Source organism: Nipponia nippon, unplaced genomic scaffold (genome assembly GCF_047370975.1).
Source record: "Nipponia nippon isolate SJK-2023a ecotype South Korea unplaced genomic scaffold, ASM4737097v1 scaffold_3, whole genome shotgun sequence".
NCBI classification, from domain to species: Eukaryota; Metazoa; Chordata; class Aves; order Pelecaniformes; family Threskiornithidae; genus Nipponia; species Nipponia nippon.
In genome coordinates, this window is record NW_028262347.1 from 1,902,739 (window position 1) to 1,916,483 (window position 13,745).

Genomic DNA, 13,745 nt, shown 5'->3' on the forward strand with positions numbered 1-13,745 from the left:
CGGTTCACATTTGGAACTAGACAGATTATTTCTCACACCACAGAGAGAGATGTTAAACAGAAGGAACTCTTAGCGTAAGAGTCTATTTTAAGAAAGCAGCCCATACTTATCAACTCCAAATCAGGATGTTGATATTGGAAGGGACCCATCTTGTCCAACCCATATAGTCAAGTTTCCACATCAGTTCTCCTGGGGCAGTTTCCTCCGTTCTTTAGAGTCCTCCGGCGGCTTGAGCCACAAGCACAGCCTTCTGACGGAGAAATGCCATGTCACCGAGTTACCAGCACTTATTTCATAAGCCAGAATAGACATGTTGGAACTTCATGCATCTGCTCCAGTTTTTCAAGCAACATTGGCTATTTTATTTATAGCTTAAGTGACTGGAATAAAGTTAGGTACCAGAAGACATCCAAGTTAGATCACCATTACCCAAGGACAAAGATAGGATGGATACAGTCTAAAGAACTTTTCCTTATCAAACTTCCTATTTGCTCTCAAAGGTTAAACAAGCCCGACCAGGCTCGCCAGCTGCAATTTTTCTGGTGATAGGTCCCTGCTTCTATGTTCTTCTGCACATGCATCACCTACTCCAAGAGGACAGAGGCTTCAGCTCCTGCCTTCACTTCCATCCACTTCTGGACAAGAGGTCCCAAAAGCTAGATTCACCCCAAGACCACGAACATGCACTGTGGGCTTTGCTCTCCAAACTGAGTCATTTTATATAAACAGGCTCCAGCACTCACTGTGGTATCCTGCACCTTACCTATGAATGGATATATTATTAAAAAAAGCACACAGTAGAGAGACTCAGTTCATCACCACACCAACGTGTGATCAAATCGCATTTCCAGCTCCTAGCCCTTCAAGCCAAAAGACCAAACTTCCTCTCTGCTTGGCACGTGATAACTGGAAGTCTACGGTAAAAGCATCCTGCAGACTTGAAGTAAGGATCTTATGATTGCACTGAGGGTTGGTGCAACTTCACCTGCAACGATGCTGCAAGCAATGACCTCTCTCCTGCATAAACAGTAACACAGTTTTGACTGAAAGTGATTATTGGTTACCTATAGACGGGGATTTGAAAGGGTATTTATCAGGAAGGTCGACTCTAACTTTCCATACTCCACCTTCATACGGTGCTGCAATGAAAGAAATGCAGATATTAGACACTTAATAACTCAGGAGAGAATAAATAGAACTACAGCATTAAGCAAAACACATCTGTGGAATAATACTTAGCTCCATCAGGGGGTAAGATTTCATATCAAACCTCCTACGGTAAAAGCCTTTTTCCTGTGCTGCCTGACAAGAAATACATGATTTTAACTGATACTGCAGAAGATCTCGGCACAAAGACACAAGAGCCTTATTCAAAACAGAGACTTTGGAATAATCTACTTACCTTTAGAGATGTTACTAAATTAAGGCATGCTGGAGACCCGACTTGTGATCTAGTCATTAGAAAAGCCATCTTAATTACAAACCCCGCAAAAATTCAGATGACTGATGCAAAACTTACGAGCCAGGTCTAGAAAAGCTAAGGATCCACAAGAGCGGTGCTGAAGGCCATAGCAGAGGGCTTAGTTGTCCGAAGGCAGCATCCAGCCCTGCTCAGCTCCAAGGGAGGTGGTTCATCCGTGTTAATGCTCACAGTTGTATTTCTCCCCGCCCTTGAGAGAGCAGCCTTCAAACACTGCTACCCTTTGATTTCTCACCCCCACTTAGATTTGCTCATCTCTTCTGCCACTCCAGAAGAATGTGTCATTTCACTGCTCCTCACCATGAGCCATTAGTTTGTTTTTATAGAAGGGCTGGGTCATATACTTACTTCCTTGTGGTCCATAAAACTTCACAACAAATTCATTGAGTCCTCCTAAGATTGTGACTTCGTGTTTGCTCTCAATACTGATACATCAAGTAAAGGAAAATATTTAGCCCAGGAAACAAAACCCATTTAGTTGGATATGGGTAACTTGCTAGAAGCCTGTCAAACCAAATAGTTTAAACCCAAATATTCAAAATATTCTACAACATGCAATTTAAGCGCCTTGACACATCTAAGTGACCACACCACCACAATGACGTTAGTAAAAGCCAATTCTACACACTGAAGAATCCCTCCTCCTGCACTGAGCAATCTTGAGATGATGCCCCCCTTCCCCTCAGAGCTGCTTCGTGTTTTCCATCTCCTTCCGCACAGCGTAAGCTCCTATTTAAGAAAATGCCGAGTCCCTATCAGCAACCTATTTGGAAACATATTCGGGCTGCGGAGGGGAGCTAAAAAAATCTAGAAACAGCAACAGCTGTGAAGCCTCACCGCACACAGACATGAACCCCAGGGGCAAGGTTCGGAGGTGAGGCCAGGACTCGGAGAGACCTCTCTCCTTTCCGGCGCTTGGGAGATGAGCCACAAAGCAGAAAGTCACCCTTGCCAACCACTCACATTAAACGTTTACTCTCCTGCCCAGATCAGAGGAGCAGAACTTGCTCCAGTCCTTGACAAATGCGAGAGCTGATGAATTCAATTCTCCTTGGCTGCCTTCGGCGCTGTCAGACGGCCTCCCACAGCTACGATGCAAATTACGGCAATCTCATGTTAATTTGACTTGCAAGACCAAAAAACTCTCTGCGTCTTCGGAGAGATGGAAGAAGGGCGAGATTATGAGGCACTGTTACAGTGCGAAAAGAACAACTGTATTTCTCCACATTTAAAGGAAAGAATCGAAGTGCCAGCGCTTTGGGAAGAAGGGAATATAAACGGAAAGGCAAGAAATCTTCATTTCAAGTAAGGCTCAGTTAAGACAATTAATGGTGATGTTTCAGCACCCAAGCTTGCTGAAGAATTCTCCTATAAATCGGGGTTAATGGATTGTGAATAATATCCTACAGCAATTACCTTTAATCAATAATCTTAATATGAATTACGAGGGAAGCATCAGAAAAAAAAAACAGAGCAGGAGAAAAATCAAAGGTTTATTCCCACCTGAACTTCAGACTGCTTCAGCTCGGCACCACAGAGACTGCCCCCATTTGACGGATGGGGGCAACAGCACAGAATATCTAATAAAAGATCCTTAACATCACAGCAGCGAGCTTGGCAGAAACGCTCGGGCTAAGAGGAACTGAAGCCAGGTTCCCTTTTACAACCAAGACTTTTTTACTCTGATGCAAAAGGTTTTCTGCTTTCAAGGCACAAAATTTGCCCAGGAGGCTCTCCACTTTGCAGGAATTACGGCAGACCCCCTTGCACCTTCATGGCACTGAGCAAACAGGCACCCGTATACATGCTCACTTAAATATTCCTGACCCCCCAGGAACGTAACTGCCTGGGACCTACCACCAGAAACACCTAATTCTCAGCTCAGACCTACCCCTGATCTCACATTACGATCCATGAAGTCTCCTTGAGGTGTATCACAAACTCCTTTAAGAGAAGAGGCTCCTGTATCCAGAAGCGCCAATTCAGTCCCGGCGGTCTGCGTGCATACTTGTATGCAGGAGATCCAAGTCCCGTCTGTGGGGTCTGTCAGGATTTATTACAGTTCCTCAAGTACAATGATTCCCAGATTGGACAGAGTTTTCCCACAGTGCCAGCTCCAAAAGAGTTTGGATGCAATAACCTTCTTCCCCTCATTCTCATGGGGAGGGAGAAAAGTTTATAGCGGTTTCTTTTGGCTCCAGAGTTTTCTTGGTTCAGCATAAGCTGCTCTGCCCTACAGTTGAATGGCAAGTAGCTCGCTGCACCTGGCAGCCACCCAAGAGCAGCTCGCAACGGGCAGATCGATGCCCAGCTGCCCCAAGTGCAAGTGATTTCTCTGCTTTCTCTGACATCTCTGGGAAAAGCTACATCCCTACAGTAGCTTAGTATCCCACCTTGCTTCAGACCTGATGTTACGGGACACTTGTCACCAGATCTTTTCATGTCACCCAGTACCATGACAGTACGTTTTAAATATAGGCTCGACTGAGTTTAAGTTCCTTTGAAAACGTACACGCTCATCTAATGGGTAACTATTCCAGGTTCAGAAACGGGCTCTTGCACAAACCCGCTGCATATGATGATGCCCCAGAGTGAAACGTTTAATACTGAAGTATGTTAACACTTACAGCAGCCTCGCGGATCAAGTTAAATACAAATGGTTTTACTTAGGACTAAATCAAGTACCACTTAATAAAAACCAGCTCTCCCAGCCTGATCTTCAGAGCGAGCTCCTGAGCAGCTTATATGCACTTTGGCTCCGCAAGTTAATACCGACCATAAATTAAAACAGAGCTTTCTGCACTCAAACTCAGTCCTAGTGTTCCCAAGTTCAAAAAACTACTAGTAAGCAATGCGGTGCCATATTTGATTATTTTCCCTGTTGTGGTTAAGGACCTAAAATTCCTACAAAAAACCCAGCAATTGAGTTAGGCTCATGAAAGGGATACATATTGGGATGCAGATGCTGCATTTGGGAACAACCGCATCGTTTATTAACATGACACAAGAGTTTGGGGACAGACTGAACACAAAGTGCATTTCAGCAATAAAGCCCTTGTATCGACACAGGGGAAAATCTCTGGAAATGCCTTCGCAGAACTGAGGAAGCTAGGGAAGCCCTCTTTCCTGGGCACGAAGTGAATTCCAGGGGAGCCCCCACTTTCTAACACAAGTGGGGTGAACTGTCTTCCCCTTCCCTCTCCACCACATTTTCTCTAAAGGTCGAGATGCCCAGGAATTTGAAACCTTGAAATCCCACTAAGAAAATTATTAAGAGCGCTAGCGGGAGAAGTGCATGGAGCAATTACAAAAACAAGAATGTTTACACCCCACGAACTCTTTCCATCTCCAGGAGGTCTTCAGAAAAGGAAAAAATTATTGCACAAGCTGGAACTCCAGGAATACTGGGAACCCGAGGCAGACCTCAAAGCTTCTCCATCCCACAAAGCCGTACCGGGAAACCCTCTAGCAGCACAAGGAAAAAGCATGGGGGAACACCAGAAGGGACTTGACATGTTTGGAGGACTGTCCCTCCGGACCACGTTCCCAGAGAAAGCTCCAGCATGGCTGAGGGCAATGTATCTCAGAGTAAAGAACGGAGGCTCTGACCCAACTATTTTCTCAGCTCAGACAGATTTTTTCCATAAGGCAGAAGTCTTACAACCAAATCCCAAATGAATCCCGTTCCAAACACGCCAGCAATTAATCAGCTGTCTCAGATCCAAAAAAAAAAAAAAAAAAAAAAAAAAAAAAAGAGTTGCTAGTTTGGAGACCCAGAAGACTTAAGGAACCCAGTTGTGCCTAGGGCACAGCAAACCTCCCCTCCTGCATTCAGAGCTAGAAGGGCCTGGTGCCGAATCCCAAGCTAGCCCAAGTAGCTCCCAGGAAGCAGAAATGCTCCAGGTCTTCAGCAAACCGAGTACCAGCTTCGGGAAGCCCCAGAAAAAAAGAGCATCAAGAATTTGGAGCAAGATTTCCCCAGTTAAGTTGACCAGACCGTTCACAGCAGCTCCCGTGCATTTCTCCCAGGATAGCTACGTTCGCGTCCAGGATTCCCATCCACCTCTTTCAATCGACTACGGATGTAAATCTGTGCCGAAAGCGCTCCTGCGAGCGCCCAGGACTTCAAACCCCCAGTCAGCATTTACGGGGAAGATCACAAACCCCTCACCTTGTTTTAGTCTCCTCTGTCCAGAGGAATTCCTCTATGCCCACACTCTCTCTCACCACTTTTCATTATTCAGATTTGCAGAAAGAGAACGAGCAGTTAATGAACAAAGACTTTAACGTTCTTGATTCTAGTGGCAATCCAGTGGTTCATACTGGTACGAGCAGTCCGCCTTGTTTCCACTGCAGGGCACACGGCTACACCGCGTGTACATGGCGTCAAGATTACAGAGCTACAAAACCACCCTGTAACACACGCGCTAAAACGTTTAACAAAAATACAACCAGATCCCTTTCAAGACTCTCAGCTTGCTCCTACTCGTCTAGGTGACTTATGGCCTTGCTGCTTTTATCTCCTTATCATCTCAGTATATTAATTTGACTTTGTGTTAAATAAAGCCAGTGTAAAAGTCAAGAGAAAAGAGCAAAATCTGGAGACAAGTCAGGTTTCTAACAGATAAGAAGTTCAAAAGCTTTACCTTAAGACCACAGAAACTAGAAGGGAGTCCTGAGGACCTGGGGATAAATTATCTTAGTCCCAAAACCATTAAGAGAATTTTAATGACAGTAAGTGTCGAAAATATTTAGATGATGATATAGAAAGCAAGCTTATTTTCAAATATCAGTTCGGAAGGGGTTGCTAGGGGAGAGACAGAAGGGAATTTTTCTGCGGCTGATTACAGCCTCCCTATATAGTGCCTGAAATGTGCCAGAGGCGCAAAGGCCAACCGCACCACGTATTAGCATTACAGTAACATCCAGAGCCCCCTATCAAGATCAAGGCTCTATTGTTCAGGGTTGAGCTCGTACAAAATTGTTTCTTCGCTCAGAATGAAAAGTGATTTAAAGCGTTTTGCCCATTCTGCGTTGGGACAAAAAAAAAACCCACACACAAAACCTTTCAAATCTGGAGAGTGAGAGACTGCCCAACCATCAGTCAGAAACAGACTGGCCACCGTGGATTTGCCTGTTCCAGGATCGAGTTCCCATTCCCTCATCCTCGCGCGGGGCCACCCACCACTGTAGGGCTGGATCTCCCCTACAGGAATAAAAAAAAAAATTGTTAGGATTCAACTTCACACCCAGATCTCCCAAAATCCCAGATGAACATTGCGGCCAACAGATGGCTAGTCTGTTTGCAGGGTTGAGTGGTTTTTTTTTTTTTCCTGGCAAACATTTAGCCCTAAAAAAAAAAAAAAAATCCCTTCATTAAGTTTTTTTAAAATTAACATAAGTTTTAAGCTTGGGCAAATTGGTTTTCCAGCTAAAAATATTTCACTGAAAATATTTTTACAAGCCTAGTGACACAAGCGGCCATGAGCACAAAGTGGCAGATAAAGCAGAAAGCTGGAATGCCCCCCGGAAAAATAAAGTTATGTATTTATCTGCATGCATCTCCATACAAGTTGCAGATAGGCCGATGGTCATTACCAGAAAGCAAGTCCCTGCCTTCTAAGCATCTCTGCCACGTTTTCTCTTATCTATTTCTTGTCTACAGCTGGAGAACCTCAGCAGCGAAGACGCTCTGAATTTGAAGGAAAACGGTACGACCACATCTGTGTATATTTAAAAACATAAGAAATCATCCAGCTCTGCTACCTAAGCAGCTGAGAACCTATCCTTGAGGAAATAACTCACCATCTGCATATTTCGTGACAAAAGGTGTTTTAAAAACAAGATTGATACAGTTGATTTTTTCCTTCACGAAGAGCTTTGCAGGCGGTGAGTGCCGCTGCACCACCCATGCGATGGAAGCGCAGCCGCTCCAGCTGCCTGTGGTACAGAAAGCACCGCTCTGCTTGTTCGAGGCATCAGAGGTGTGAATTCTTCTGAAGTATTTGCAAGCAGAGTTTTGCAACGTAAATAGCTTCTAATATTGGGACTGATGGTTATTCATGTTTATTTTCTTACAAAGGCGAACGAGTCCCACTCTAAGAAGCACTTACACAACCTGCAGTTATCTGTAAGGAGCCCTATGATTTAGCGGCGTTACCGGTTACACTGACGCGTGGGCAGCAAAAGGGCAATTTCAGCTCCGTCGCCTCCCTGCCTCCAAGCCTTCACAGGCTGCCTTGCCTCCTCCAAACTCTCTCCCTTTATCTGATACAAGTTACCCGAGGTGCCAGTTGCACACGTGAAACCACAGCCGGCACCAGGGCTTTGACACTTGAAGCATCAGGAATATTTATTCTTATTTTCCCCAAGTAAAAGTCCCTGCCCTTTACTCACATTTAACTTTTCTTCACACTTCTCTGTCTCTCCCTGCAGCACACCAGAAGAAAGGACACGTAGTCAGAAACGAAAAAGGTTATAAAGAAAAAAAACTCTTTTGATTTCTTTGAGCAGCAAGAGGCAGCACTTTTTAGTCACCTTGTTTGCTGCAAACTTCTTGAGAACTCCAGGCTGAACCCATTCAGATTATTAAAATCCATCGGTTTTCCCCCAAACTAGTTATTCTCATTGCCACAGGGCACGCTCACAGTTTCCAGCTTCAAGCAAAGGGGTTTTCTAGCACCAGAAATAGGGAACCTATTTGCCAAGGATGTTGTTTTGCAGCATTTCTGATGTCGGTATCCACAGCCCCGTGGTCTGCAGCAGCCCCAAGAAGGGAAGACACCACTGGGGCAATCTGCAGTTTATCTGCACGTCCCTGGGGCAAATCTCAATCTTCTTCACCTGAACTGGGCTTGCCCAGGAACCCCACAGCTTTGAAAGACACAAAACTCACTTAAATCCTAGAAGGACAGCAAGCCACTTGCAGGCAGTCGTGGAAAGCTCTGAAGACAACCAGCTTTCCATCCCTTCACCCTCCTTACCGCTGCGACAAGTGAACGGGGGACAGCGTTACACAGAGGTGGTTTCACTCGTTGCAAGACGACGGCCGGTTATGATGGCAGCCGAAAACGCTCTGGAAGCGAGGGAATAGCGAATGAATAACTGAACAGCAACCTGTGCTTGGTTGCTGAGTTTTTATTTTATTGCACACAAGCGTTTTGTTAGAAATGTAGTTTTGCTTTTAAAAAAAAACAACAACCACCAAAACCACCTTATTCACTGCTTCTCTACCAGATTTTAACTGACTGAGATGAGAAATCACACAAGAAAGAGCATCCTTAAGTTATTCTGCACGCACCCTTCACAATTTCACATCAAGGACAGCAAATTTCCCCAAGAAAACACCCTAGTCACCAGCACCCCCATCAAAAGGCACTTTCCAAGCGCAGCCACGTGTACTGAAAAGCACCTTGCGAGCGCAATCGGGGTTTTGGGGCGAAGGAACTGCTGCTCCAGCAAGCCCTCCAGTCTGGCTGGCTTACTTTGGAGCCCTTGAAGATTTACATCTGGCCGCTCTCCACTGAACTTTGTGCCAAGAAACTTGAGTAATAAGGAAAAGGTGGAAAGAAAAGCCAGCTTTCCCCAGAAGACACTTTGCATACCAGTTGCCTGCTAGGAACCAATTAGAAATGAAGTCAGCATTTTTCCTACAGAGAGGATTCTCCAGGCTTCAAACCTGGTCTTCCCTCACCAGAAGTGAAGGGAACCACCACAAGAAGACAACAAAGTATATCTCATACCATGCTGGATTGAATAACACTGCCCTTTTCCTTCAGGAAACAAATTAATTCATTGCCCTCCCCAACGCCGCGCCACTCCCTCGAAAAGTTTCAACTTCTTTAGAAAAAGAGATAGCAGATACTTTTTTTTTTTCCCGTAGAGAAAACAGATTGGAATGAACTCATTTAAATCCGTGTTCTCAGGCTTCCACTGGATGGGTCAACATTTAATTGCAGTGGTGGCAGCAAGAGCTCCTTCACCATCAAATTAGACGGGAACACAACCAGTGTCATTTTGACAGTAGATAACGAGCGCCGTAGCCAAACTCTAGTTTTGTGGTGCCGATTACTGTGCAATTCATTTGCATTTACAGACAAGGAAGAACACCACACGTACAAGCACCAGGGCCTCGTTTTACTGGGTATGGTTAGCCAAGCGCAATGCAGGATGAGAACACGGATAGGCCCAGGGTGACACCTTCTCGTTTGCATCGCAGCAGAGCTTTGCTTGCGAGATGACTGTGTTTCGGTGCTACACATGGTGCTGGTCAGTCCCAGGAGCAGCACGTTGGATGGAAATGGCTTGAAACCACTTAAAAAACTGTGACCTACGCAAGGGTTGCTGAGGTGCTGCTTGAGAAAGGCAGGGAGATCACAGAATCAGAGAATCGTTAAGGTTGGAAAGAACCTCTGAGATCATCGAGCCCAGCCTCTTAACCTAACTGCCTGGTCCTCCTCTAAACCATGTCACTAAAATGCATTAGTCGAGTTGAGAAGAAGCTGGCACACAGGATTTTTAAACACGAAAAGAAGAGACTGGACCTGATGAAAGGGAGTCGGAATGAAGTTGTGATCGCTACAGCTTAACTGATGTTCCCATGCGTGACCGTAACGCAACACAGCGTTGCCTCCACAAGCACAGGAGTTCTTTGAATCTCTGTAAAAGAGGACACACTAGAAACCAAGAGAATTTAAGTGCAATTAGTCCGTAACGATAAGCAACTGTCAATTAGCAAACTCCTTAAATGGATCCTAGATGACTGCACAGTTTGAGGAAGGCATCCTACCAAAGAGCACTAGCAAGGAAGACAACGTACGGAGCCATGACACAGGAGCATAAAGCCCTGGGCTCCTCTGGGATAACCGGAGAAGCGAAAAGGTCCCCACGATACGATTGCACTGGTCTCCTCTGACCCGACGCTCAAGCCTCCCAGAAGAGTGCAATACAAGCTGCTCACCTGGTGTGAACAAGGCGGAAATAATCGGGAACCTCGCGCTCTCAGCCAGCCACCGAGCCAGACGCCATGGAATTCGCTACGCTGACACTCAAAGTCAGTCACGGGGGAAACCAGAGTCAGACCCAGAAGCATGGAAGACGACGGCAGTAGTAGTTTACATGGCCATACATCTGTCCCTAAGCTAAACCACTAGATAGAATATTTGCATTGCTACAGCTTCCATCAAGAGAAGCTTGTTACCATGGTGATTGTACATACTGGTGGGAACGGAGTATTTAATGTACGAATAATAAACTTCTCAAACAAGTGAGAAATTTCAAGTGCATTTTAAGTGACATATAAGAAGGAGAAAATACAATCATTTCTTTTTCCAGTTGTGTTGGGTACAGTTGATTTCCTCTTTGAGAGGATTCAAGAAGTGCCAAAACGCTTCTGAAAGAGAAACTGTAGTTGTAAAACCACAGAATTGAGAGCGTGACCCCAAACGCGCGCTAGGCCTGACACCAAGCCCGAGATTTAACTGCGCTTTGGGGGCTGTGCCCCATCACGTGTTTTACAAGAACGTACCAGGTCTGTTAAAAGCAAAATGCTTTTCACGTCTTTGCACAGTTGGAATACTTCACTAATTTAGACTTCCCAAAGACATGCATTATTTTAATATGTGGCCTTTTCCCTCAAGTGAAGTTTGGTTTAGGTTTCCGTAGACTTTACTGAAATGCTTTTTTTACTCTAAGAAACCTATACAGTCATTTAGAAACTGCAAGCATGTCAAGCCACCTCGGCAACAGTGACATAAAACCCCAAACGTACAAACAACCATCTCCTCAGGCTGTAAAGCCCTTGGGACGTGACATGTTTGTAGTCAAAGCAGACAGATGCAGAGGAGGTCAGCAGCTGAGCTTTGGCAGGAGTTTTTATTTAGGAAAAAAAAATCTAGAAGTATCTCAAATTCTTGATTTTAAACAAGATAAAGAGTTTAATGGGGGGAAGGAGAAAGCGTCGAAGCAAATATTTTCATTCTGGTAAATTCAGAGTTATATTCTGTTGAACATAAGCTTAATTTTGTGATGCGTTGGCACAGAGCAGTTACCAGTTCTGGAACCAGAGTCCCCATCCTCTTTGTTCCCCTTTACCAGGATCTTTTCTTGCCTGAAAGGGATGCTGAATTGGGCTCACCGAGGGGGTGCTGATACGCTGCATCGGCTTGACCTACATCATAACACTGAATTGAGAAAGCGTTAAATATGGGAATCCTGAGAATTGTTTTAATAAATGCTTCACACAGAGATCTCTCTTCAACAAAAATCCTGAAGTCCTCTCTAAAAGAGGCTTCGCACAAACAAGCTCAAGCTTGAACTATTAAAACATCGAGGGGGGGAGGAAACACATTTAAAGTCCTGCCTAGGATCCCGCTCCCTTGGAATCAGGATAACACTTCACGACAGCTCTCTGTGGCCTGCCAGGAACATAATTCCGTGAGATTTCTCCTTTTTTGTGTGTGTGTACAGGCACAACAGAGGTGAGACTCACCGGGAAGAGCTGGTTTAGCGCAAAAACCCTGGCAACACACCAAGAACTGGTCCATGTGATCAGCAGATGCGATGGGAGCAAGACGGTTCATTGCTCGGGCTGCCTTTCTAACAAGTACAGAAGGGTTTGGCAACTTGACTGGAAAGATAGCTGTGGGGCACCTACTTAGATGTACTGCCTCCGCTTGCTTTAAAACCGGATCTATGGAAGAGGCTTGCTTTGCTGACCTTTGCTATAAACCTAACGGAGCCGACAGCTGGAGCAGAGCATCTGAAACATCAGAGCAGAAACAAAAGACAGAGCAGCTCCGGAAGCACCTCTCACACCAAGGATACCGAGCTATCTACAGCGTTGTTTCGCAGAGTTCCTTCCAACCCCACACCAGCAGATGCAAGAGGACATGGAAATACTTAATGATGTATTTCTTGCTCGCTGAGCTCACACCTGCACTGGGTGTTTGTTGTTTGTTTGTTTGTTTTTTAAAGGATTTTGTAAACTGTAGTCTTCGGAATTGAGACAGCAACAGCTATTTGAAATGCCAGCTAGAGCAAGCTGTGCTCAAACTGTAAATAAGACTGGGAGCCCAGAGCAAGCATTGAAGTGGACGGTGCCAGTGAAAATTAAACAGCACTGGTCCTCACAAAGCTTCTTCAACTTTTTTGCTTGTTACAGAATACTTTGCTGCTTGAGCCAGAAGCTCCAACATTTCTGAGCCTTCCTGAAGGAGGGTTGTTATCTTGCCAGTCCTCAAAGAAATGAGCTTTAAAACAAATCTCAGAAGCCACTGCTATTTCTGTCGCATGGGGGTAGGAAACAAAAGCAAACTAAATTTGAAAATTAAGCTAGAGATTAGAACAATTCCCTTGACCTCAAGTAACACAGGGGAAAAGTCACTGTGTGGCTTCAATCCAGATTTCCCACCACCCGTAACAGCCCAGTTTGAAGCAATACATGGCGCTCTACCAGATACAGGTGTTCGTTTCAGGATGGATCATACCCCGAGGCACCTGTGGATTTCTGTTCCTTTCAAACCGCTTTATTAGAAATACGTTTTTTCAAGAACAAGTTAAATTCTGCTCTTCTGCTGAGTCTCAGGTTCAGCAGACAGAGCGGCTTGCTAGCAGGTGGAAAACCATCAGGATGAACATCGCTCTTGGGGCTGCCTACCTCTTAATGTGTCCGTTAACGAGTCTGTTGATACAGCACCCACACCTCGTAGGGCCCACCTGAAAACGGTGATGGGGAACCTAAGGGCAGTATGCATTTTACAGACCGCCTGCGAAACCACGAGGATCGGATTTGTCCTCTTCTCTGGGCTCCAGCAAGGAGTCCTGACAGAGCCTGCCAGAACTTCTGGAGGGATCAGATCTGCTTCTCCCCTCCTCGGTTTTGTTAAAAGGCATCTCAGGAGCGATGTTTTAAAGGAACAGCTCAGACAGGATTTTACATGCAATGTTGTTGTTTGGTTTTTTTCTTTTTTTTTTTTTTTAAAACCTGAAGGACAGAGCGAGAGATGACTTTACTCCGTAGCTGAATCACAGAACCACCGGTGAAGTTATGACAACCACGACCACAGTTTCCAACACAGACCATACACTGTTTTCTCTCAAACCAAAGCAGAAAAAAACAAGTGATTTAAGAACAAGCACCTTTCAGACCTTGGTTACACACAGCAGCCAAAGCTTATAGACACTGTTTTCCTTCTTTCTAGGTCACCTGCAATATAAAGTGAAAACACCAAACAGTCCCATGTACCAGGAAACTGCCGTTCAGTTT

General features: G+C 45.1%; 1 protein-coding gene across 4 annotated transcripts in view; it reads right to left on the bottom strand.

The window, feature by feature from the left end:
* The window catches only part of UBE2H (ubiquitin conjugating enzyme E2 H), a 55,805-nt gene that overhangs the window by 26,175 nt on the left and 15,885 nt on the right, over positions 1-13,745 (bottom strand). For 2 of the 4 annotated variants that reach the window (XM_087766522.1, XM_087766528.1), the window contains exons 2-3: positions 1,829-1,905; positions 1,065-1,139 (exon numbers count right to left, since the gene is read on the bottom strand). In XM_087766522.1, coding sequence (XP_087622648.1) covers positions 1,065-1,139; positions 1,829-1,905 — 152 coding nt within the window. Of the gene's footprint in view, positions 1-106; positions 251-1,064; positions 1,140-1,828; positions 1,906-13,745 lie in introns of those variants that run through there. The other 2 variants (XM_087766523.1, XM_087766521.1) reach the window with 2 other exon arrangements.